Source organism: Puma concolor, chromosome E3 (assembly GCF_028749965.1).
Source record: "Puma concolor isolate L17-30 chromosome E3, mPumCon1.1.hap2, whole genome shotgun sequence".
Lineage (NCBI taxonomy): Eukaryota > Metazoa > Chordata > Mammalia > Carnivora > Felidae > Puma > Puma concolor.
The window spans coordinates 30510370-30536099 of NC_141682.1; the positions used below are offsets into that span (position 1 = coordinate 30510370).

Below are 25730 nucleotides of genomic sequence, written 5' to 3' on the forward strand. Positions count from 1 at the left end.
TTATTTTTGGGACAGAGAGAGACAGAGCATGAACGGGGGAGGGGCAGAGAGAGAGGGAGACACAGAATCGGAAACAGGCTCCAGGCTCTGAGCCATCAGCCCAGAGCCTGACGCGGCGCTCGAACTCACGGACCGTGAGATCTTGACCTGGCTGAAGTCGGACGCTTAACCGACTGCGCCACCCAGGCGCCCCTAATTTTTTTTTTTAACGTTTATTTATTTTTGAGACAGAGAGAGACAGAGCATGAACAGGGGAGGAGGGTCAGAGAGAGGGAGGCACAGAATCTGAAACAGGCTCCAGGCTCTGAGCGGTCAGCACAGAGCCGGACGCGGGGCTCGAACTCATGGACCGCGAGATCACTACCTGAGCCGAAGTCGGACTGAGCTTAACCGACTGAGCCTCTCGGGCGCCCCCACATCTTCTTTATCCATTCATCCATCGATGGACATTTGGGCTCTTTCCATACTTTGGCTATTGTTGACAGTGCTGCTATAAACATTGGGGTGCACGTCCCCCTTCGAAACAGCATCCCTGTATCCCTTGGATAAATAGCTAATAGTGCAATTGCTGGGTTGTAGGATAGTTCTATTTTTAATTTTTTGAGGAGGCTTCGTACACTTTTCCAGAGCGGCTGCACCAGCTTGCATTCCCACCAACAATGCAAGAGATTCTCTTTCTCCCGCATCCTCACCAATATCTGTTGTTGCCTGAGTTTTTGATGTGAGCCCTTCTGACGGGTGTGAGGTGGTATCTCATTGTGGTTTTGATTTGTATTTCACTGGTGATGAGTGATGTTAAGCATCTTTTTCATGTGTCAGTTGGCCATCTGGATGTCTTTTTTGGAGAAGTGTCTATTCATGTCTCTTGCCCATTTCTTCACTGGATTCTTTGTTTTTTGAGTGTTGAGTTTGAGAAGTTCTCCATAGATTTTGGATAGTAACCCTTTATCTGATATGTCGTTTGCAAATATCTTCTCCCACTCCGTCGGTTGCCTTTTAGTTTTGCTGATTGTTTCCTTCACTGTGCAGAAGCTTTTTATTTTGATGAGGTCCCAATAGTTCATTTTGGCTTTTGTTTCCCTTGCCTCCAGAGACATGTTGAGTAAGAAGTTTCTGTGGCTGAGGTCAAAGAGGTTTTTGCCTGCTTTCTTCTTGAGGATATTGATGGCTTCCTGTCTTTCGTTTAGGTCTTTTATCCATTTTGAGTTTTTGTGTCTGGTGTAAGAAAGTGGTCCAGGTTCATTCTTCTGCATGTCGCTGTCCAGTTTTCCCAGCACCACTTGCTGAAGAGACAGTCTTTATTCCAGGGGATATTCTTTCCTGCTTTTTCAAAGATGAGTTGGCCATACGTTTGTGGGCCCATTTCTGGGTTCTCTATTCTGTTCCACTGATCTGAGTGTCTGTTTTGTGCCATCGTTTTTTCCCTTGTAATATATGCGTGTGCATCACACTTAACATCAGAGAGATTCAGAACTGAAGGACTGTAGGAAAACAAAATATGTCCTTTTTGTCCAGCCCTTTCACTGACCACGGGGAGAGCCACGCTCATTTGCCCCATTTGCTAGCAACTGCCATTCGTACGGAGCAGCGTGGAGTGCTGGATCACTCGTGAGTTGTCCGTGGGCACAAGTGTTCGGAAGTGCAGACCCTGCTTGTCTCTCGAGAGTGCTACCCAATCACCTGCCAGGTGATTGCTTATCCTCTTCCTGGTGGTCCCTCCCTCATACAGAAGGTGCTGGAATAACAGGAGGACGAGCCTGCTCTGTTCTGATTCCCTGTGTTGGCTCTCAGTTTTTAGCATCCTGGCTGATGGGTCAAATGTGTCTTTACTGACTGTTCCGGTCGAGTATAAATTAAGTCTGTCCTTAGAAGCGTTACAGTGATTTCCCCCACCATGAGACTTCTGACGTCCCAACATAAGTGAGAGTTACAACACAGTTTGTACCATTGGTAAGGCATGGCTGGGGCTGTCACAACAGTCTGCATAATTGGTTCCATTTGCTTCTCAAATTTTAAAAGACTTGTTTAACTCCTCTAGTAGAATTGTTTCATTTTGGGATATCGGGTGGTAGCACAGTGCACTTGTGGTCTTTGTGGTCAGGTACCTGGGTTTGAATTTGAATCCCAGTCCCATTTCTTAAACCTGTGCCACCTTGGGCAAGTTACTTACCCTCTCTGTGCCTCAGCTTCCTCATCTGTCAACGGAGAACGTTCCTGCCCATTTGATAGGCCTGTAGTGAGCGTAGAATGAGAGAATGTGTGTAAAATGGACAGTGGCTGGCAAATCGTGGTGCCCGGTCAGCCTGGGGCTGCTACGCTGCCGTGGGGACATTTATACCTGGAGGAGGATGTGCTTCTCTGACCAGCTTCCAGAAGCACACACAGGGCTGTTTGACTTTCATAGAAGACACCTTACGATCATCCCTCCTGTGCTGCCCACACCCTGAAAGTACGGTTCTCTATTCATTTACGAGCCTTGATCAGCAAAGGGAAGGCGAGGAGGAAAGGCCGCCTGTAACTGAGTGGTGTCCAGGGAGAGGACCTGAATGTGTTTTCTTCTTTTCCTTATTGCTTTTGTCCTTTGAGGCCTGTGGTTGTTTCTCAGCCTTTGTGCTGTGTAGCATTTCCAGGTGTGGATTTTTACTGGGAGAAGAGAGGAAAGAGATAGCATTTACTTAGTGACCTGTGGGAAGCTGTTTCTTTTTATTTTTTTTTAACAGCTTTATTGGGATGTAAATTCACACACCATATAATCCACCCATTTAAAGTGTCCGATCCAGGGCGCCTGGGTAGCTCAGTCGGTTGAACGTCTGACTTCGGCTCAGGTCATGATCTTGCAGTTCATAGGTTCAAGCCCTGCATCAGGCTCTTTGCTCACAGCTCAGACCCTGGAGCCTGCTTTGGATTTTGTGTCTCCCCCTCTGTCTGCCCCTCCCCTGCTCATGCTCTCTCTCTTCCTCTCTCAAAAAGAAATAAATGTTAAAAAAAGTAAATAAATCATACAATCCACTGGTTTTTGGTATATGACATTGTTACTTCTTTTAAATTATTGTAAAATATGTGTAACATCCAATTTGCTGTTTTAAACACACGTTTTTAAGTGTACAATTCAGTGGCATTAAGGACATTCACAGTTTGGTGCAACCATCATCCTATATTTTCAGAGCTTTTTCCTCACCCCAAATAGCAACTCTGTAACCATTAAGCAATAACTCCTCACCCCTGCCTCCCCTCAGCTCCTGGGACCTTCTTCTGATCTACTTTTTTGTCTTTATAAATTTTTTCCTTTTCGTGAGCTGTTCCTTTTTGAGCACCTCATTGCTTCAGTGAGATTTTAATCTGTTAGAACAGATTACACTTTGCAAACACCTGGGGCATCTTTCTTTCCCATTTGTTTGGTGTCTTCTGTTTCGGTCACTTCTGAGACACACGCACCTCGAGATCGGTGGATGCGACGTTGTGCGAGTACCTCGGCCGAGGGTTGCTTGTTGGCAGGTCTGCGGAAGCCTGACGAGCGGAGCAGAGGCCTCAGGCTGGGCCATCCCGCCACGCTGCTGGGACAGTCATCCTTTGCGCCGCTGGGCTTCTGCGTCTGGGAAACGGGGTTAATAAACTTCGTCCTGGTCGGGTCGACCTGTAGCTGCACCGCGGCATCGGCGAGGCCGCTCAGTGCGGCATGCGGCCTGTCGTGGGCACACAGAGTGCGGTTGTCGCTGTGACTTTGACCGAAGTGAACCTCCAAGAAGGGAACGTGATTCTCGTTTTTCCTGGTAGCAGGGGCAGTGGTAGATAAAGCAAGCAGGCTGTGTGTGCGTCGCTGAGTTGTCTTGGGGCCGAGGTGCACGATGTCCATGAAAACCTTTCTCTAGACGACAGCAGCCCGGGATCTGCTCAGAGAGTGCCGCCTGTCTTCGCGTTGGAGTGAAAAAGGTCTTGCTGCGAGGTTGGGTCGTGAATGGGAACCGGAGACTCTGCCCGTGTGCCGGTCACGCTCGCGTGTGTGGAGACTTACGAGGCCGGCGAGGCAGCCAAGTGAGGCACACGGTGTCCTCCGTTCGTCCGCCACCGGGAGCAGCTGTGCCGTGTGTGCGTCTCTTGCCCCAGCAGCCTCCGGTGATGCCGGAGCCGAGGAGGTCAGGGAGGCGGGACGGAGGCAGGCCGTGGCAGTGGTGATCGTGGGACCCTTCGTGTCCAGTGGGCTGGTTTCCCCAAAAACATGTAGCGGTTGTCCTTTAATTCCGTATTCGCAGTGCTGGCATGAAGGGGTCATGTTCTCTGCCCCTCACCTTCTTCCAAAACTGGATTTTGCACCAGGGACAGGGAGCAGAGTCCATCACTCATTCTGAACTGAGTAGAAGGGGACTGTGGTGCTATTGTGGAGGTGACCTTTTCGTCATGAAGAGCCAAGCAGTAGGAGTCCAGGGGGCGCCCGGGTGGCTCAGGGGGTTAAGCGTCTGACTCTGGCTCGGGTCATGATCTCACCGTTCATGAGTTCGAGCCCCACGTCGGGCTTCACGCTGACAGTGCAGAGCCTGCTTCATTCTTGCTCTCTGCTGTCTCTCTGCCCCTCGCCTGCTCATGCTTTCTCTCTCTCTCAAAATACATAAATAAACTTAAAAAAAAAATGGAGTCTGGGGGGCGCCTGGCTGGTTCATTCGGAAGAGCATGTGATGCTTGATCTTAGGGTCATGAGTTTGAGGCCCATGTTAGGTATAGAGATTACTTAAATAAATAAAAGAAAAAAACTTAAAAAAAGAGTCCATTTTCAACTTTTCCAATTTGTGCAAATCTTGGAGTCTGGCACCATGAGGAGTAAAATCGCAGCACTGCAAATGCTTAGAGCAGCCTCCCAGATTCCAGAAGGATTAGAGCCGGTTTCTCCCTAGCTTCCAGAATGTGTTTTACTCTAGTACACAGGATGTATTTTATCCTCACATGCCTTAACCAAAGCCCTTTGTTTATTAATTTTTTAATATATAAAAAATGTTTATTTATTTTGAGAGAGAGAGAGCACACATGCACAAGCGAGAGAAGGGGCGGCGGGGGGGGGGGGTGGGGAGGAGAGAGAATCCCAAGGAGACTACGTGTTGTCAGTGCAGAGCCCAACTTGGGGCTCGATCCCATGAACCGGGAAATTATAACCTGAGCTGAAATCGGGAGTTGGACGCTTAACTGACTGAGCCCCCCAGATGCCCCCAAAGCCCTTTATTTAAACCCGAGTCATGTTTGCTTCACTTTTGGTTCCCCGAGTTACTAGGATAGAAAGAATCTCCAAGAATTGACTTGGTTTGATCACCCCAGAAATTCTTAAGTACGTTGGTTTTCAGGAAGGTAGAAAACTGCTGAGTCTCGGGCACATTAAATTCTTCTCAGGCCTTTAGTCTGGCTTAAGACGGGGACCCTGTGGTTGTTTCCATGACTTCTTCAGGGAAGAGAGGGCTCGCCTCAAGTTAGTATCTCCTTGTCTAATTTTGACCTTGCTGTCTTGATTGCTGGAGATCAGCTGAGATGTGTCTGTGGCTTTATCAAAAGGCTGCTTTTGAAGAAAACGTAAGGGGCACACCACACACACCTCTTCTTGTGTTGTCAGCCCCGCGGGCCCTACGGCGGCTGTGCACCTGCTGGGCCGTGCCAACCTTGTGTTGGCTCTCCTTACTTTAAACTACATTTCCCCCGGCTTAATAACTTGTTTATCCTTACGATAAACATATCACTTGTAGAGGTAAAAAAATCAACCAACCCCCAGGTAGGTATGTAAGCAGCTCCCTCTTCCACAGAAGGGTATTGTATTAGTTTTCCTGTTGCTGCTGTAACAAATCACAGCAAGCTTTGTGGCTTTAGACAAGAGGAATTTATTCCCTATTCCCTTCTGGCCTGGAGGCCAGAAGTTTGAAATCGAGCTGTCGGCAGGGCTGCATTTCCTCCAGAGGCTCTGGGGAAGGATACGTCCCTTGCCTGTTCTAGCTTTCGGTGGCTGCTGGCAGTCCTTGGCTTCTGGGCACATCTCTCCACTCTCTGCCTCCATGGTTACATTGTGGCTTCCTCTGTGTGTGTGTGTGTGTGTGTGTGTGTGTTCTCCCTTTGCCTCTCTTGCAGAAGGACCCTTGGGCTGGCATTTAGGGCCCACTTGGGTAATAATCCAGGATAATGTTCTCAAGAGGCTTAACAATGATTAATTACATCTGTTGGGACCCTTTTTCCATATAAGGCAACATTGACGGGTACCGGGATTAGAGTGTGTGTCTTTTTGGAGACCACCATTCAGCTCACTATAGGCTGTTAGTAGTAAAGTCAGCATTCTTAGGTACTCCTCGCCTTGCTTTAGCAAGGAAAAACCAGGTGGTGGTTATTTTTAAGACTATGTAACATTTCATTCGTACAATTCGAGGGTCACCAGTGTACCTAATATCTGATAGTGGCTACCCCAAAATCTTCTCTGTTGAACACCTTCCACTCTTCGGTGAGTTCCCTACATCATTTATTCACATTCGCTCTAATTGCTTCCAGCAATGCTCAGAGGTAAATAATAATGTCCCCACTTTAAGTTCTTAATTTTAAAAAAAATTTTTTAACGTTTATTCATTTTTGAGAGACAGAGTGTGAGTAGGGGAGGGCAGAGAGAGACGGAGACACAGAATCCGAGGCAGGCTCCAGGCTCCGAGCTGTCAGCACAGAGCCTGATGTGGGGCTCGAACTCATGGACCACGAGATCAGGACCCAAGCTGAAGTCGGACGCTTCACTGGCTGAACCCCCAGGCGCCCCTTGAGTTCTTACTTTTAAGTAATCTTTCCACCCAAAGTGGGACTCAAACTCACAACAACACCAAGATTAAGAGTCACATGCTGTACTGACTGAACCAGCCAGGTGCTCCAATCATGTCCGCATTTTATTTTTTTAATTAATTTATTTAGAGAGAGCTCACAAGTGGGGGAAGGGTGGAGACAGAGAGAGAGGAAGAGAGAGAATCTTAAGCAGGCCCCACACCCAACATGGAGCCCAGTGCTTACAACCCTAAGATCATGACCTGAGCCAAAATCACGAGTCGGATGTTCAACTGACGGCCCCCCAGGCCCCCCAGTCATGTCTGCATTTTAAGGCTAAGACTGTCTGCCGAGGGTCTCAGAAATGGCAGAGTCGGGGATGACCCAGGTCTGTTCTCGCCCAAGAATGGTTTCTTCCTCCACAGCACGCGGTTTCTAAAGATTCAGTTCTGTGGTGGTTTGCTCATTTTTGTAAGAGACGGTGCCAGTATCTTTGAAGGGTTTCCTTTTCTTTTGGGGTTTGGCCTGAGCAGTGATCATAAGAGATGTTGACTTTGACCCCTGGGTTCTGCGGGACTAGTTTCCTGTGACATTTTACAGTCCACCCTTCCATAGGCCGTACGCGTGACTTCTTTGTATAATGCTTAGTTTAACGTTTTTATGTGATGCCATTTGATACGGTTCATTTGGTGGGGACTGTTCACATGAGCTGCTGCTCTCACCCCCCTTCCTTGTTTCTAGTGTTGTATCTGTTTAAGAAAGGCCATGAGTTGGCTTCAGGACAGATGTCGGGTAACGCTCTATTTGTCAAAACATCAAGTGACTATAGATGGAGAATTGGGTGCCTCCTGCCCGAGTGAAATTAAAATAACTGATGCCACAGCCAGTCCCTTCCAGCCCGCGGATGTCTTCGTATTTTGCACGAGAGCTTTAGCGAGCAAAATAAATGAGCTTGTTTTGTGAGAGATGTCTGCATGCTTCCTACCCTGGATGATGAGATTAGTTTTTTATGGCACATAAATATGTATAATGATGAGCCCTTGCGTACAGGGTTCTCATGAAGTGCTTTTCCCGCTGTGCCCTGAAGGAAATACCGAGACCGTTTGCAAGTACAGGAGAGCTGGCCGCCGTTAAAGGTTGCAGTTTTCCTTTGGAAGGCTCAGGACGTGGGGCGAGCCTCAAATTAATTCACTGCTCACATTGTGTAGAGATTAGATTTTACTCCACATCTCTGTATCCCAGTCTTCAGTGGTGTGAGGGGAATGCAGTTTTACTTGGAAAGCTCTTTTCTGAGACAAAGCTTCTTAGGAACAGAAGCGCAGTCTGGAAGAAAGCACTTGAGCGAACGCAAATGTTTAACTCATCGAATGAAATCCTGCGTTTCTAGGAAGAAGAGCAAGGCGTTCGGGGGCTAAAGGTTTTTCTTTTTGTTGGGGTGGTGGGGGGTGGGGGCAGGGATCAGATGAGCACTGTTGTACTTTATTCAGACATGCCATAACATTAGAGATCCTTCTAGATCATTCAGACCTGGGTGTTATGTGTACAACTCTGATGTTACAGGAGGCAGACTCTCGTATTCAGGCGCCTATAGGTCTCCCAGGCTGGGATGTGCCGGTTGGAGAGTTTTCCTGAGGGCGATCACCGCGCGTGGGGGCAGCTGTGCCTGGGAAGCCTGGGAAGCCCGAGGCCCAGGCAGCCCATGGTAGCAGTTCTTCCTGCATTGCAAACAGGGGAAGATTGTCCTTTTCTTTTCTTTGAAGATTATATTATTTATTTTGAGAGAGAGAGTGTGTGTGCGAGTGGGAGAGGGGCAGAGAGAGAGAGAGAGAGAAAGAGAGAGAGAATCCCGAGCATGCTTTGCACAGAGCCTGACGCCAGGCTCTGAACCCACAAACCATGAGATCATGGCCTGAGCAGAAACCGAGAGTCAGACGCTTAACCAGCTGCGCCACCCAGGAGCCCCAGAAGGTTGTCCTTTTTGTCTGTTGACAGCCTGGCTTTCCTTGCAGCCTGTCCTTCCCATTGCCTTGAAATTTCAGCCTCCCCGCAGCTCTTGCTCAAACGGCAGCCTCATTATGTGCCTGGGCTTGGTTATAATTTAATCGGCCATTAGAGCATTACCAAAAAAATGTTTCTGGGACCTTGTGTCTGAAGCTCTTGCTTCACCTGGGGCTTGGGTAACGACTGAGGACTAAAAACGTGACTCGTCCCTGTTTGTTCCTGCTGGGGCTCCAGCCTCAGCATTTCACATCGAGGCTTTGGAAACAGCTCAGGTTACAAGCCACACGTGAGAGGGGTACCCAGCAGAGGCGGGTGGGCATTACTGTAGAGCTGGTAGTGAGAAACTTTGGGCCCGAGTCCTGTCTCTGCTCCCGTGGCGGCCAAAGGGAAGCCAGTGAACTTGGAAGAACCTTCTTCCTTCCTGGTCTGATGAGACTGGTACTTATCTGCCTGTCCCGCAGACACCAGATGAGATAGGGTAAACATACAACAATACGTTTTGTCTTTCTGGCCAGGCACTTTGTGCTTCATGTTTTTTTGTCTCATTGAAACACAAAATACCCACTCATAATTCCACCAGCCAAAAAAAAAAAAAAAAATCCCCTCACTTTAGAGCATGTCTCAGCAGTGTGTTTTCTGTGTCTGTTTCATTTACTAATTGAGATCAGTATGATTCATTTACTGATTGAGATGGTACTCGTTTTATAATTTTGTAACTTAAAAAAATACAGTAATGGATTTCCAAAAGATATTCAAGCCAGTGGCCAGCATCACGTAGATGGCTTTCAGTGGTTCGTCGGTGGATGTATCATGGCCCTCTTACAACCTAACCTTCATGTTTGGGCCTCTTGTCAGTCACCACGTCCCCTGCACTGTGATGGGCATGACCATTTTTTGCCAGTTGCTTTTTTTTTTTTTTTTTGAGAGAGGTGGAGTGTGAGTGGGGGAAGGGCAGAAAGAGAGGGTGACACAGAATCCGAAGAAGGCTCCAGGCTCCTAGCTGTCAGCACAGAGCCCGACGTGGTGCTCAGACCCATAAACCATGACATCATGACCTGAGCCGAAGTCAGACGCTTAACCCACTGAGCCACCCAGGCACCCCCCTGCCAAGTTGCTTCTTAAAGTGGCCATCGACACACCGCTCTGATTTGCTTTCTTTCTCTACCTTTGGATTTAGCCCTGGAAAGCATGTTACTGTGGGAGCAGAATTAAATATTTTCTTTCATTTCCAAATAGAATCGCTGATCTTATACATAGTTATGGTTATGCAGAATTTCAAAGAACTGTAATGATCTTTTCAGTTCCCCGAGATTTGAGCCTCTAGTGAATAGTATTCCTGAATCACCTTTGGGACTTCTTGCGTGCATTTTTGAATATCACTTTTGCCCTCTTTGTTTTCTTTCTTTCTTTCTTTCTTTCTTTCTTTCTTTCTTTCTTTCTTTCTTTCTAATATTTATTTATTTTATTTCTGAGGTGGGGGGGGTGGGCAGAGAGAGAAGGGGAGACACAGAATCCAAAGCAGGCTCCAGGCTCTGAGCTGTCAGCACAGAGCCCGATGCTGGGCTTGAACTCATAAACCCATGAGATCATGACCTGAGCTGAAGTTGGACACACAACCGACTGGGCCACCCAGGTGCCCCTGCCCAGGTCTTTGTTTTCTTTAGCAAGAATTAAAACAAAAAATGTTTTAACGTTGATTTTTGAGAGATAGACAATGAGCAGGGGAGGGACAGAGAGAGGGGGAGATACGGAATCTGAAGCAAGTTCCAGGCTCTGAGCTGTTAGCACAGAAACAAGTTCCAGGCTCTGAGCTGTTGTTAGCACAGGGCCTGATGTGGGGCTTGAACCCACGAACCCTGAGATCATGACCTGAGCCGAAGTCAGATACTTAACTGATTGAGCCATGCAGGCGCCCCTGCTGTCTTTGTTTTCTTGAGCTTAGCTGCACAAAATGGGTTAACACTGGCATCAGCTTGGCAATCCGTTTTTATTCACCAGACAACTAGGGAATGATGGTTCAGAGAAGCCATAGTCCAAGGCAAGCTGTCGTGTCATCAAAGAATAACCTTTAATCTAAGTGTACTTCTTTGAGCAGCCCAGTGTGCTTTGTGGTTGCCAGAGTCAGAGTCTGACACTTGCTGGTGAGGTCAGAGAATTTCGATAAGGTTAGAGGTGTCTGATTCCGTGTGTCGGGCATGTTACTCACGCCAAGTGTTGGCCAATCTTCGGTGCCGCGTCAGTGCTGAAGTTTAACGCGTGATGCTAGAGGTGTTCATCTGTAGCCAATTCACAGAACCGGGGGGACTTTTGCCTTAAGTTGGCAAGAGAGTCATATTAGTGATCTTTTTGCGCCTTTCTAAAAAATGAGAACCACAGTTGTCAGCAATAATGTCCCCGCAGTTTAGCTCTTGCAGAGAAGCTAGTTGCTGGTCACAGTTGACCTCCTGGTCTCAGGGAGTGGTGGAAGACTTATGTCATTGCTTCCTTGGTTTTTGTTTTGGTAGTTCTGTGTTTTTCTAAGCCAGACTCATTTAATGTACACACATCATTAAGACTGATGCTTTTTTGGAGCCGTTGGCACAGCTTCTTGGTCCTTCTTATGCTGGTTGATTACTGAATCATCATTAATGGCAATTAGCATGAGATTGAACACGCTCTTTTCCTGTTCTCTCAACTTGGTGGTTCTCAGTCTGTAGAGTTTCTGAGTCGGTAGGTCTTCGGTAGGGCCCGGGGATTTGCCTTTCTAACAGGTCCCCAGGTGGTACTGATACGGCTGGTCTGGGGAACCCCATTTTGATTAGAACTCAAGGTTCTGGGCTGCTAAGAAGTTTTATACCTGGAATGAGCTTCTTCAGTGACTAGCAAGCCTCCTCACGTAGTCTAGGTCCCAATGTCATACTGCCCTGGGCTGGAAAGGATATGGGCAGATGGCTTTTCGTGAGTGCTATGCAGCATATGGGAAACTTTAGAGATAAAAACATTGTGCACAGTAGCCCATTAAAGAGGCTGAGCTGAAGTTACCTCGTCTGATGAGCAAAAGACCTTGGAATTTGCTGTGCTTTACTGTTGGATCTTTCCAGACGTGTTTGAAAGCCGAGATAAACAGCATCATGAATCATTGGAGAACACTAAAAATCTGACAGACGCCCACAAGGGTAAACTTTGTTTCGCGGCATCTAGAATGTGAACTTGAGTTTACGGTTTCCTAGAATAGGATCTTGGTATAAAATTGGCGATTGTACCAAATAGGAGTTTTAATTTTAACCTTTGATGGAGTTAGTAGCGTCAGCCCTTTTAGAGGGTAGGTGCTAAAATAATATTTCATCAGAAAGCTTGCAGGGATGTGGCAGGACTTCTGCCCTGTCATGTCTGTACTCAATTACAGCCATCTTGAATCTTCTCGAAAATAGAAATACCATGTTGTGCAAGTGTTGGTCCAAATGTCTTTGACACCCGCAGATTCTGAAGGCCTTCGGCAAGAGCATTTTTCAGCACAGTTCATGGCCAAGGAACACTCCTGAGCGTATTTACCGGCGTTTCTGCCTGCCCAGCGCGTTGTCTCGTGTGTTAGAATGAACACCGTCAAGCAGATGACCCCCGTGTGAAGTCTTTGATCACATCATTTCAGGCCTTTTGACAGCCAGTTTGTATGAGGCAAGCGTACAATCAAATGTTGTAATTTTTTACCTCAAAAGGGCAGGGATGTGACCAGAGCGGTGGCTTGCAGACAGCCTGGCACACAGAGGTGGGGGGGGGGGGCACCGGGGAGTTGACTTTGGTTCAGTTCCACCGACGCTCAGCTACGCTTTTAGGGTCGGTTTCCCAGTGACACAGCTTTCTCCAGAGTTGCAGTTGGCCAAGTCACACGCGCACTTGGTTTGCGTGTTCTTCCAGGGTTTAGGGCTATTCATTCCTCTCTAAAGCCCAGACACAGAGGCATCGGGGAAGAGTGAGAAGCGCTATTAATAATTTATTTGAAAGGGGTTTCTATTTAGTGAAAGTGTTGAGTGAGCAAACAAGATAGTGTGGAATTAACTAACTTAAAAAAAAAAAATCTTTGTGGAGTCTTTTTGCCAAGAACAGATTTTTATTTATTTCAGTCAGAGGAAATATGAGAGAACAAATAGCCTGTATGTTGGGTGACAAAAGATACCTTTCAAAAAAGGGTTTGAAACATTTAGATGGTGAGAGGGATTGGGGAAGTCTTTTTAAGTATAATTCTTGTTGCAATTCATAGCACCATTGATTTTCTCAGTGTGTTAGTGAGGTGATTTTAGCATGATTTTAGAAACAAAATGATACTTTAAAAAAGAAATCAAGCAATTTCAGACTCAGACATGTGATTTTACTTTATATTCCTCTCTCCACGACGGGTAAGATGGGGCACAAGATTGATCTAAGTGGCATTTTTCAGTCAGGTGTCTCTGGCAGTCTCTAGTTATTTCCCCTGGGCCTCCCAGTTCTGCTAGCCTTTAGTTTATTTTTTAAGTTTGAAAAGTAATAGTGGGGGCACCTGGGTCGCTCAGTCAGTTAAGCGTCTGACCTCGGCTCAGGTCGCAGTCTCACCATTGGTGGGTTTGAGCCCCGCGTTGGGCTCTGTACTGACAGCTCAGAGCCTGGAGCCTGCTTCGGATTCTGTGTCTCCCCCGTCTCTGCCCTTCCCCTACTCATGCCCTCGCTCTCTCAAAAAGAAATAAACATTAAGCAAAAAATTTTCATTGTTAATTTGGATCATTTAATGCTGTTAGAGAAGATGAGCTATTATTTACCGACAGCCCAGTGTATTATTGAACCTTAAGGTCACTTTTGATTTTGGGGGTGTTTGTGTAGCAATGAACATGTTGATTCAAGCTTTTATTCTTCTGTTGAAATTAGAGTAAACATTTTAAATTATTTTTATGGTGCTTGCTATGTTGCATTAACTTTTAAATTAAGGGTTTTTTTGTTTTTTTTTTTTTAATTTGGTTTTTAGAATCGGAGACTATCTCTAAATTTACTAAATGGAAAATTGAAAACTTTATGAAGCATAAAAATATTGAGCCTTCTCACCCAGGAGTAACTTCATAGGTTCTGGTCGGCAGTAGTAGTAATAGCTGCCGTCAGTGACAGACTCCTTTGTGACGGGTGCTCTGTGCGATAGTGTCTTCTGGCGTCCCAGGTAGTGTTGATTGAATTGGGTAAAACGGCTCCCAAGGGCGCCTGGGGGGCTCAGTTGGTTAAGTGTCTGTCTTTGGCTGAAGTCATGATCTCATGGTTTGTGAGTTCAAGCCCCGCATCAGGCTCCATGCTGACAGTGCAGAGACTGCTTGGGATTCCCTCTCTCTCTCTCTCTCTCTCTCTGCCCCTCCCCTGCTCACGTTCTCTCTCTTTCTCTCTCAAAATAAATAAATAAAAACTAAAAAAACCAAAACCAAAAACGGCCCCCAGAGCCAGAATAGTATATGCTTGAGCCTAAATTAGTGAACTAAAAATAAAATTGGTTTCTTAGCCATAGGATTTGGTTTATTAAATTGTAGGCCAGGCAACAAGTTCTTAAACCACAGAGTACCATGGCTTTGTTTTTTCTGGCATTAACCAAACAGTGTTATTTATACTGATGGTTCCATTTGTAAACTAGATCATGCCCTGCTTGGCGTTTGAATGCCTGAATAATATGCCTTAATTGTGGGTCAGTGAAGCCAAACTAATTGCTTGTTGGGCTCTTGGATTGCCTTTTTAATTTGCTGTATAATGCAGTCTCCACCAGAAACATACCATGTATTGTCATCTAAGCAAAGCTTATTAAAATCATCTTACAAACAACGGAATGCCTGATATTTTGTCCATAATCTTGCAAATAAAAAAATTAAATGTATTACAGAGAGTTGTAAGTTACAAATACGCTTTCTTGAGTGCCTTTGTATCTGTTTCGGAAAGTATACATAAAATGCCTGTTCTATGTTTTATATCAATATGATTGCTTTCTTTACCACGGATTGTTTCGCTTTGTGCTTTTAATACGTTTTAAATGACAGTAATGGCATGAGCTTCTAAGATGGTCACTTATTTCAGACTGTGCAATTCACCCAATAAGATTGGTATTGGTATTCATCCAGTGACTTTCCGTTTCAGTAAAAAAAAAGAAAAGACACATTTGCTGTCATTCTCAGTTCTCCAAACACCAGTCATAGGAGTTCCCTTTATAATTTGTAGGGACAGTTGTTCAGAAGTCGGTAAGATCGTTAGCATTCTCCGATACTTGTTTTCTCTCAGTTTCTCTCAACTAACAAGCAGACCTGCAGAGGACTTTCTTTTGACTCTCTGGTCACTAATTTCGTCCATGTAGCTAATATTTATTGAACAGCTGCTGAATGCCAGGAACTGTTGTAGGTGGAGTGATGCCACAGGTTAGTGGTTGGTTGTTGTTGTTTTTTTTTTTCTATTTATGATTAATATTTAGGCCTAGAGAAAAATCTTTGAGGTGAATTGTAAGAGCTTTTTAAAATGATTTTAGAAATGGAGTAATATATTTAAGAAGTGTCTACTTAAGAATTTAATAGATGCCTATGTCGGGTTTTCAGTAGAAATTAGCCCATTACCTGTTTTTCTTTTCTTTTTGTAGGTTATTTCTTATGAGAGTCATGGATATCCCCTATCTCAACTTGGAAGGACCAGACTGTAAGTGAATTTGTATTTTCTCTTTGCATCTGCACATGTGAGTGTGTGGTCTGGAAGGGATAACAGGAAAAGTACGACTGAAGAAAGAGCTTTATTTACTTAAAAATAGGCAGTGATTTTGTGGTGGATATGAATACTATGCTTAACGTAATGGTACCCTTGGGTCTTGATTAACTCATCTCTTGAGTTACATTTTCCAGTTTATGCATGAGTTGAATGTTGAAAAATGTATATCTTCTCTTCATTATTTCGTTTTCACTCAGAACTCTAAATTCATCATTTCCCATAAGCGCACATGATAAATTTTGAGATGTGTTAGCTGTGTTACTAACCATAAGTTCTCTATTTTCCAGTTACTTGAGTATGTATATTTTTTGGTTGGGTAGGGTTTTTTTTTTTTTTTTTTTTTCATTTTCCTTTTTCATTGAAAACCTTGGAAGTCCAGTCCTTTAGGGAGATGGTTACTGCTGCTTCAGATTAGTTTTCTACTTCATCCTCCTCACCTTGCCACTTTTCTTTTCCATCGCTTTCTTTTTTTTTTTTTTTTTAATTTTTTAACATTTATTTATTTTTGAGAGACACAGAGAGAGACAAAGCGCTAGCAGGGGAGGGGCAGAGACAGAGGGAGACACAGAATCTGAAGCAGGTTCCAGGCTCCGAGGTGTCAGCACCGAGCCCGATGTGGGGCTCGAACTCACAAACTGCAAGATGATGACCTGAGCTGAAGCCGGCCACTTAACCAACTGAGCCCCCCAGGCACCCCTCCATTGCTCTCTTTCTAACCTTGGTTTATGGGCCTCAATCCCTGCCATTGGATATAGATGTGGGAGAACTGTAACTGATGGTAACAGTCCTTGCGGTGATGATCAGAGGACATAGGTGTTGCATTCCATATCGGAATTCTGTTTCGGTGTACTCTTGTCACAAGAATTCTGCCACCTCAGTGCCCTCATTCCCGGTTTATAGCCACGAGTAGCCAGAGCGGTTCAGTCCTAGGACTACCTCTGCTTAAACTCAGCCCATTGAATGTGGACTGTGCGTTACCTACACATGCAGACAACTAGATTAAAAGGAGAAAGTTAAACACTTAGTGAAATATCTTGAACAGAGTAGCCTTTTATTTTTCCCCTTTAAATAATTTTCATGGGAACTTCGTGAGTTCCTGTGGTCTGCATAGAATTGTCAGGATTCAAATTGTTGTGGGTTCAATAAAGTATCAGAGCCTGAGTCGAGGGTGAGATGGCAGAGTGCTGCCGTTCCAAAGAATACTTTTAGGAGTTGTTTGGTAATCATGAGTCCTTCACATCAATTCCTCAAGTTAGCTTGGAGGCAGTTCCTTTAAAGAACCACTGGTATATCATTCACTTTTCAGCTGTCAACCTTTTACCCAAAACTTGTCTCCTAGTGCAACCAAAACGTGATCATGTTCTCCATGTGACATTCCCCAAAGAATGGAAAACGAGCGACCTTTACCAGCTTTTTAGTGCCTTTGGTAAGTAAATCACAAGGACATATGTACTTTTAGGATTTTGCTATGTTTTTGGTCTGTGCAGGTGGCCACAGGTATATGACAGCTTCAGCTCGGACGTGAAAGAGTATTGCTCTGCAAGAGTTTAGTCGCACTCGTGGAGTATTTCAGGGTTTGATATATTGCTATTTTTGTGCTAATGTGACCTGAGGAACTTTTAATAGCGCCCCACAATAGAGTGCTATTATTAATCCACGGAAAGCAGGATACTATTACTGTGACTGCCCTTAGTGCTGACCATGGAAAATAAATCTAGGCAGAGGATAAATCATGTTTAAGATTAAATTCAGAGAGAACGTCTGTTTCGTAAGGGCAAGTCACGGCTTGACACTGAATAGTCCAAGCACATGAACACAGATGTTTAAGAGGACCGAGATAGGAGTTATGAGGGCGGTAGGGCACCGTTTCATCAGGTCAGGTGATAGGTGGAATCGAACAGTCTTCCGATGAGGGTTTATAATGACCCTTCTGAAGTCTTCAGCAGTTCCTCTTTAACCAGTGAAATATTTAAGCTGTTCTCCTTTAAAATTTTAGGTAAAGGCAGCACGAAATCTAAATGGCCAATACTAAGACTGTCCGTTAATGTTTATGTACCTTTTCACCGGGCTAATATCCTCTAAAATGTAGCCCTTTAAAGAATATCTGAAGAGTTTATTAAAAGATGGTAAAGTGTTTATATTTTAACATTTCGTGTAAAAAGCAGGTACAAAGTAGGATTCCTATATAACTTTTTTGTTAACACTTTGTATAGAAACCAGACTGAAAGGAAGCTTCATGCTATTACCACTGACTGTTTTGAGTTTTTTTATTTTTTATTTTTTTAGACAGAGAAAGTGCGAGCAGGAGCAGGGAGGGGCAGAGGGAGAGAAAGAATCTTTTTTTTTTTTTTTTTTTTTTTTGAGAGAGAGAGAGGGCACAAGTGAGCAAGGGGCAGAGAGAGAGAGAGTCCCATGAGGGACAGAGAGACAGAGAGAGAGAGAAAGTCAGGGCTCATGTTTCTTGCCCCAAGCAGGGATCGAGCTTACCCGAAATGGGGCTCATGGAGAGAGAGAGGATCTTAAGGAGGCTCCACGCTCAGAGTGGGGGTCCAACACAGGGCTCGATCCCACGACCCTGGGATCATGACCTGGGTTGAAATCGAGAGTCAGACGCTCACCTGACTGAGCGACCCAGGCGCCCCATCGCTGACTGTGAGATAGGCTTCTTTATGCTTTTCTGTATTTCCTAAAATAAGCATATATGTATTAGAATTTATAAGCAAAACACTTTACAGACTTAACTTTTAGAAACCTAAGCAAAGCAAGGTATGTTTCCCAGTCTTTGCAGCCATCTCAATGACGTCTGAAATTCTGGTCTTGCTTGTTAATTTAAATACAGATCTGGAAATGCAATTGAATTTCATGGCTAATTTGTTTTGAGAGCTTTTGATGTTGTTGCCGTTCTTTCTCGAATTGCGAAGTGCTTACCCTATTTAGTCAACCTTTAATTGGGTAAATTAAGTAGAAGGCTCAGGGGAGAATTTTGTTTTCTTTTTTTTTTTTTAACATTTTTTTAAAAGTGTATTTATGTATTTGAGAGAGAGAGAGCACAAGCAGGGGAAGGACAGAGAGAAAGGGAGAGAGAGAATCCCAAGCAGGCTCCACGCTGTCAGTGCAGAGCCCAATGCGGGGCTTGAACCCATCAACCCTGAGATCATGACCTGAGCTGAAATCAAGAGTTGGACGCTCAACCAACCGAGCCACCCAGGTGCCCCTCAATTTTTTCTTTTTAAGTTTATTTATTTTGAGAGAGCGAAAAAGCCTGGGTGGGAGAGGGGCAGAGAGAAGGTGAGAGAGAATCCCAAGCAGGTTTTGCACTGCCATCTTGGAGCCTGATGTGGGGCTGGAACCCATGAACTGTGACATCATGACCTGAGCCTAAGTCAGACGCTTAACTTGACTGAGCCATCCAAGCGCCCCTGTTTTCATTTTACTTAAAAAACAAATGAGTTGTGTGATACTGGACAGATAATCTCTCTGTGTGTCTGTGTCCTCACCGGAGATGCTGATGATGCCACTTACTGTATTCAGCATTTCACGAGGACTAAATGAGCTAATTCGTGGAAGGCATTTAGCATAGTTTGTGGCCTACAGCGACTAAATAAATGTTGACTATTATTATTTATCTAAAACACACACAATAGAGAAGGGACTTTAGTCATTGAGGAGAGCGGTAGCAGAATAATTAGGCCTCTGCTTCCCCTTCAGTTTTCTCGAGCTCCTGCCCCACCACGCCTGTCCTTCCTTCTCCCCAGCGCCCTCGTGCCTTCTGTCTGTCTGCAGGTGGTTAGCCTTTCTGGAAGGTCTGTCTCTCTTCATGTGAACATCACTTGGTTTCGCTAGACTGCTTTCTGCCCCTCTCGGTTTTTTCTTGCCTCCGTTAGTCCGTCTTGGTTTCCTCTCTCTGACACCTTCTTTTCTTTGGTCCTCGTCTACCTGCTACCTGTTTGCTTTACCTGGCCTTGAGATCAACGTTGAGTTTTTCTCACTTCTTGCTACTTGGATTCCTTTTGTGTTTTCCAGTTGTAATTTTCAAAGCTTATGCCTCTCCTGAAATGCTTAATGCAGTAAGTGCCATCGTCATCATCTGATGAGGACAGAGATGCAGAGAGATTATCTGTCCAGTATCACACAAGTCATTTGTTTTTTTTAATTAAAATGAAAACAGGGGCGCCTGGGTGGCTCAGGCGGTTAAGCGTCCGACTTCGGCTCAGGTCATGGTCTCACGGTCTGTGGGTTCGACTCCCACATTGGGCTCTGTGCTGACGGCTCAGAGCCTGGAGCCTGCTTCAGATTCTGTGTCTCCCTCTCTCTCTCTGCCCCTCCCCTGCTCATTCTCTCTCTCTCTCTAAAATAAATAAATATTAAAAAGGAAAACTAGGGGAAAATTTTTAAAAAATTAACACATTCTGAACTATATCAGACATGCAAGTGACGTCTGGTAGTGATCTGAAGGGTCACATGTTCCCTTTACTTTTATTTCGCTATTACAGGTAACATTCAGATATCCTGGATTGATGACACATCAGCGTTTGTCTCTCTCAGCCAGCCCGAACAAGTACAGATTGGTGAGTGCTTGGGGTAGAGGTTTTGTATATGAATGAAAATGCAAGCTTGCCCTCTTTATGCGGTGGCTCCAGTCCTGTGATTCACAAGCATTGCTGCCTGGTTTGTTTAGAGCTGTGTCTAAAATAAAGGGGGTAATCAGTCAGTATCACGTGTAGATTGCCTCCTTTCTGTTCCCCTCGCGTTGCACTTTTTTAAAACGAGTTGCAGATTGGCTTTGAGAATTAAAAGTGGCAAATTGAGCAGAATGGGGAGCATCAAAAAGTGATACCTGTATCCATTGTTCGTCTCTGTACTTTTTCCATTTATTTATGTTTTTGTCATCTATTCATTTCATTAAACTTGTCTCGAATACTTGTTTTACAAACACACTGGAAGATGTTTTATTTGCTTTCAAAATAGAACAGTAAAAGATGGAACACCACATCTCTTACTGGATCCTAAATAACTTTGCTATTAACCATCTGAAAATGTATTTCCTTAGGATTGAAAGTTATTGATAAAATATGTGTTGTTAAACAGCTGCTTCCTCAAATAGATTTCAAGTTTCCCTGGTGCTTAATAATGTAAGCTGTGTGGAATTTTAAAGCGTTATGTCTTTTTTTTTTTAATGTTTATTTATTTACTTTGAGAGAGAGAGTGCTTGTGTGAGTGGCAGAGGGGCAGAGGGAGAGAGAGAGAGAATCTTAGGCAGGTTCCATGCTCAGCAGCACAGAGCCTGACGCGGGGCTCGATCCCACGACCGTGAGATCATGACCTGAGCTGAAATCGAGTCTGACTCTCAACCGCCTGAGCCACCCAAGCTCCCCTAAAGTGATATGTCTAATTAAACTTTTGTTTATTTAACAAGGTACCACATACTGAAACTATATAATTCTGATAATGTAACTAAATGAGTAACTATATATGAAAACTTCCACAAGTACGCCCATTCAGATCAGAGTATTTTGGTGTTTCTTCTTAATTATATGACCACTGCAGGAATATAGGTTACATTGCAGTGAAGAGCTTAGGCTCTGGAATCACACTGCTGCCCTACCTGTAGTTGTATGACCTTGGGCAAGTTCTTTAACCTTGACAAGCTTCTGCTTATCTCTGTAAAGTGAGGATGACAGTATGAATTTATTGGGGTTATTGTGAAGATTACAGGAGATGATGTAGGTGAAGCTTGGCACAGCTTTGAACGTGTATGACGATTACTTGGTAGTGGATTTCAGTGTGAAATGTCCTTCAGGAGCATGTGACACCGAGAATAGTGTTGGATACAGGGTGTGAATGATGTTGCTTGTTAAATGTTTTGGTATTTGCTTATTTCTGTGATTCATTCTCTTGCGATCCTTAGAAAGGCTGTTGAGATGGCCCCCAGAGGGACTGATTATTAGAGAGGCAAAGATAACTTTGGGGAGGGGAAAGGGACTCTGAGATCGAGAGTGTAACAAGACTTTCTTGCGGCTGCAAGGACACAGAACTAGAACTTTTGGCTGGAAGTCTAGCCACACCTCCTTGGCCCAGCATCACCCTTCACCTCCCTCACAGCGCATACTTGTGTGACACTGAAGCCACACGGTGGGGTAGAGGAGATGCAGACTGCCCCGGGGCCTACCCTCGCCCCACCGCTCGTCGGCTGTGTGTCTTTGGGCAGGTTATGTGAACTCTCCAAGCCATGGGCTCCTCATCTGAGAGGTGGATTCGGTGACGGGTACTTTGTGAAGTGAGGTCACGGACATTAGTGGGGGGCCTGGCACTCCACCAGCGGTGCTTGACAAATGCTAGGTGATTATTCCCATATCTGCGTGGCCTCCCTTGCTGCGAACAGTAAAAATGAGAGTGTGCGAACGTGCCGTGAGATGTGTAAAGCACCAGCTGGTGGTATTTGCTTGCACACACGAGCAGACTCCTCGTTTATGTGTATGCGGTATCACAGCTTCTTGTGACGTTCCTGTGGTACCATGTTTGACGTCTAGTAATGCTTGCTCCCTTACTTACGATCGCAGTATGCCTCCAGCGGTAGCTTTCGAGCTCAGTATTTCATTCAGCGATACCTGAAATCTGGGAACTGCATTTCAGAATCACGTTGCTCCGGAGGCACATCATTTGATTGGTTTTGTGTGTTGCTTCCCTCAGGGCAGTATTGAGTCTGCCTCATTCCCCACTGACTCCTTCTCCAGTGCCCGGAACGCACCGTGGCATGAGTAGAAACGTGTGTTTGAGTGGGTAACATGGGGAAGAGGCCCAGATGAAATTAAAATGAAATTAAAGAGGCCCAGATGAAATTGTGACCTTTTTACCTTTTTCCTCCTACCTGAAGTAGGTGACTATTGTGTCTCAAGAGATGCAGCTTTACTAGTAAAGTCTCAGTTTCCATTGTAGGTTCTTACACAGAGGACAACACTTAACAGAAATACCTGGCCATTTGCACATGCTGTGCCTATGACCATAAGTTTCTTTGCCACAAGCCACCTCTTTACCATCCTTTTCCTCCAGAGCTTGGCTATGTCCCGTTTCCTGCCTCATGTCGGCTTAAACATCCATTTCTCTGGATGTCTCCTTCTCTGGGCCCCATTTCTGTGCAGCCTGGCATCCTTCATGGATATACCTTGTTTGATTATCTTCCCTGGTGAACTGTAAACTCTTTGAGAGCAGGAACCAGACCTCTTGCTCACCGTGGTGTTTTTAGTGCTGAGAGTAAATGTTTATTGAGCTGGGTAAATGATAGTCAAAGTATCATGACTTGGAAATGCCTTTTTGCTGGGGCACCTGGGTGGCTCAGTCGGTTAAGCATTTGACTTCAGCTCAGGTCATGATCTTACAGCTCGTGAGTTTGAGTCCCGTGTGGGGCTCTGTGCTGACAGCTCAGAGCCTGGAGCCTGCTTCGGATTCTTTGTCTCCCTCTCTCTCTGCCCCTCCCCTGCTTGTATTCTGTCTCTCTCTCTCAAAAATAAATAAAAAAACATTTAAAAAGTTTTTTTAAAAATGCCTTTTTACATGGGATGGATATTTATAATGTCTCTGGTCTTTTGCCGTGATGTCTAAAATTATGCAGTTTCATTGAAAGTGTAAAAATCTGTTTTTTATAGTAGTAATTCTGATGATGAGAGAGACCTAGGATAGCTAATGTGCTGCAAATCCTATTAGTGTTAACTTAAACAAATTACTTATTCATTTCAGCGGAAACAAAGGGCCTGTTAGATCAATAATGTAACATTGGAAAAATCATTAAATGCCTATTTATATAGCAGCTTGTAATGGCTTCTTTGGCTCTGTTACAAACTAATTTTTGATTTACATTTAAGAAATGGCTTCTAAACTGACACCTGTCTTTTGATAATACTAAGTCTAACCAAGATTTAAAAAAAAACCAAAACATTTTCAGTATCTTGAATATGAAAGTTCTCTTTTTCTAGGGAACGTTGTTGTACTAATAATTAAAATCTTTCTACTGAGTGCCATTTGGTTTGATTCCTGATTGTTTTGTTTGTTTGCAAAACATCAAGGTGAGGGTCCTTGTGGCTTTGGGCTGTTCAGGTGGTGATAGCCCATTCAAGCCATACATTGAGCATTGTTCCCCGGTAGCTCTTGAGGTAAGGTAGTTCGTGACCATGGAGAATGTCACTTAATGTCACTGTTGGGGAATTTTCCTCAAAGAACTGGAGTGAGAAATCACCTTTCATTGTAACTTCTGAATTGCTCATTCATATTTAAGATTCTTATATTCCTGGGGCACCTGGGTGGCTCAGTTGGTTAAACATCCAGCTCTGGGTTTCAGCTCAGGTTATGATCTCATGGTTCGTGGGATTGAGCCCCGCCTCAGGCTCCGTGCTGAGAGCTTGGAGCCTGCTTGGGATTCTCTCTCCCTCTCTCTCTCTGCCCCTCTCCTGTGTTCTTTCGCTCAAAATAAATAAATAAAAATAAACTTGCAAAAAAACCCAAGATTTTTATATACCTAATGTAGTTTTGTTAGGGAGGGGCCCAGCAATATTTCAAAAGTTCAGAGAACCTTCTAGTCATACCCTCAATGTTTAGACATTGAGTATTTTTGTCTTGAGTGTCCTAAATGCATCATACATTTTCATAGTAATAGCTTGAGAAAAAAAAACCTTTTCACTTATGTTGAAAGCTGGAAATTATAGCATACTGCCAGAAATATTTAAAAAGCAGAAATTGATAAAGGCACTTCAGAAGAGGTAGAAATCTGACAATTATTTTGTAAAGCCAGCAGGTAGTTGTATAAATTTCTGATATGCTGCCTTAGGAGCTCGTTCAGGACAGTTTGTTGGGATGGAGGGAGAAACTTGCTTCACTTCACTTTAGAGTATGAGCATGTTTATATTAAATTGTACTTTTAAACGCACAGCTTTTATTTGCGCAGAACAGGCAAATCTTTGAGTTGTGGATATGACCCGAGGCGATTAGTCAGCATTGTTTTGCTAAAGGGTGCTTATAATTTTAAAATTTACCTGTGCTTTTTGTTTTCCTTTTAATGCCTGCAGAGTCTGTAGTGATAATGCCTTGCTTCATATGTGATATTAGTGATGTGTGTTCTTATTTTTCCTTGATCATGCTTGGTGGGGTTACTAATTTCGACGGTCTTTTCAAAGAATCAGCTTTTGTTTTAATTCATTTTCTGTATTGTTTATTATTGCCTATTTACTGGGTTTCTGCCCTTTTTTTTTCTTCCCTTTTTCCTTCCTTTTATTTGCTTAGGGCTTACTTTGCCCTTCTTTTTCCCACTTCCTGAAGTAGAGCCCTATGTGATTGATTTTTATTTTATTTTATTTTATTCATTTTATTTTATTTTATTTATGTTATATTTTATTTTTTGGGGGGGGGGTACAAAAAGGTGATTTTATTAAAGCACAGGGACAGGACCCATGGGCAGAAAGAGCTGCCTTCTGTGATTGATTTTTAAACGTTCTTCTACACTTGTTCACCCCTGGCTTCCTAAAGGTCGCCCCTGGGTCAGTATAGCTCAGTGGTCAGCCAGGGAGTGGTCATGTGTGTGCTTAAATACCTCGAGCCGGTGAGGCTTCTACCTTTTGCCAGCTGGGTTGGGGAAGATATGTGACGTGTAAGCAGTTTGCACGTCTGCCCCGTTTCTTACTCTCAGCTGTACCTTCTTACTTTCTGTGTGGGTGTGCAAGCCCTCACAGCCAGCTAGCACTGTGGATGTAGCCGAGGCTCTTTCCTAGCCATTGACTTTGACCTTTTTTGTTTCCAATATAAACATTGCAAGCCACAAATTATTCTCTAAGCACTGCTTTAGGTGCCTCCCACAAATTACGTGTTGTAATCCCATTACTATTAAATTAGATGCATTTTCTAATTTCTCCTTTGACCCTGGATTGTTTAGAAGCATATTGCTTCATTTCCAAGTGTTTAGAAATTTTCCTTGAACTCTTGACACTAATTCCTAATTTAATTCTGTTGTGATTAGAGGTTTCGCTATGATTTCAGTCTTCTAAAGTTTACCGAAACTTGCTTTTATGGCCTTACGTAAGGTCTACCTTGCTGAACATACTGTGTGCCCCGGAAAAGAATGTGGGTTCTGCAGTATATGGTTTGGTGTATAAAGGTTACTGGTGCTTAGATATTCAATGTCTTTACCAGTGTTTTATTTAATCTATTAATTTTTGAGAGAGGGTGTTAATAAAATCTCCTGTGATTATGGAATTGTCTAT

General features: G+C 44.2%; 1 protein-coding gene across 3 annotated transcripts in view; it reads left to right on the forward strand.

Moving 5' to 3' along the window:
* PARN (poly(A)-specific ribonuclease) overlaps positions 1-25730 on the forward strand; it is a 169052-nt gene that overhangs the window by 45597 nt on the left and 97725 nt on the right. For all 3 annotated transcript variants that reach the window (XM_086691173.1, XM_086691171.1, XM_086691172.1), the window contains 3 exons: positions 15365-15420; positions 16826-16912; positions 19980-20054. In XM_086691173.1, coding sequence (XP_086547299.1) covers positions 15365-15420; positions 16826-16912; positions 19980-20054 — 218 coding nt within the window. The remainder of the gene's footprint in view (positions 1-15364; positions 15421-16825; positions 16913-19979; positions 20055-25730) is intronic.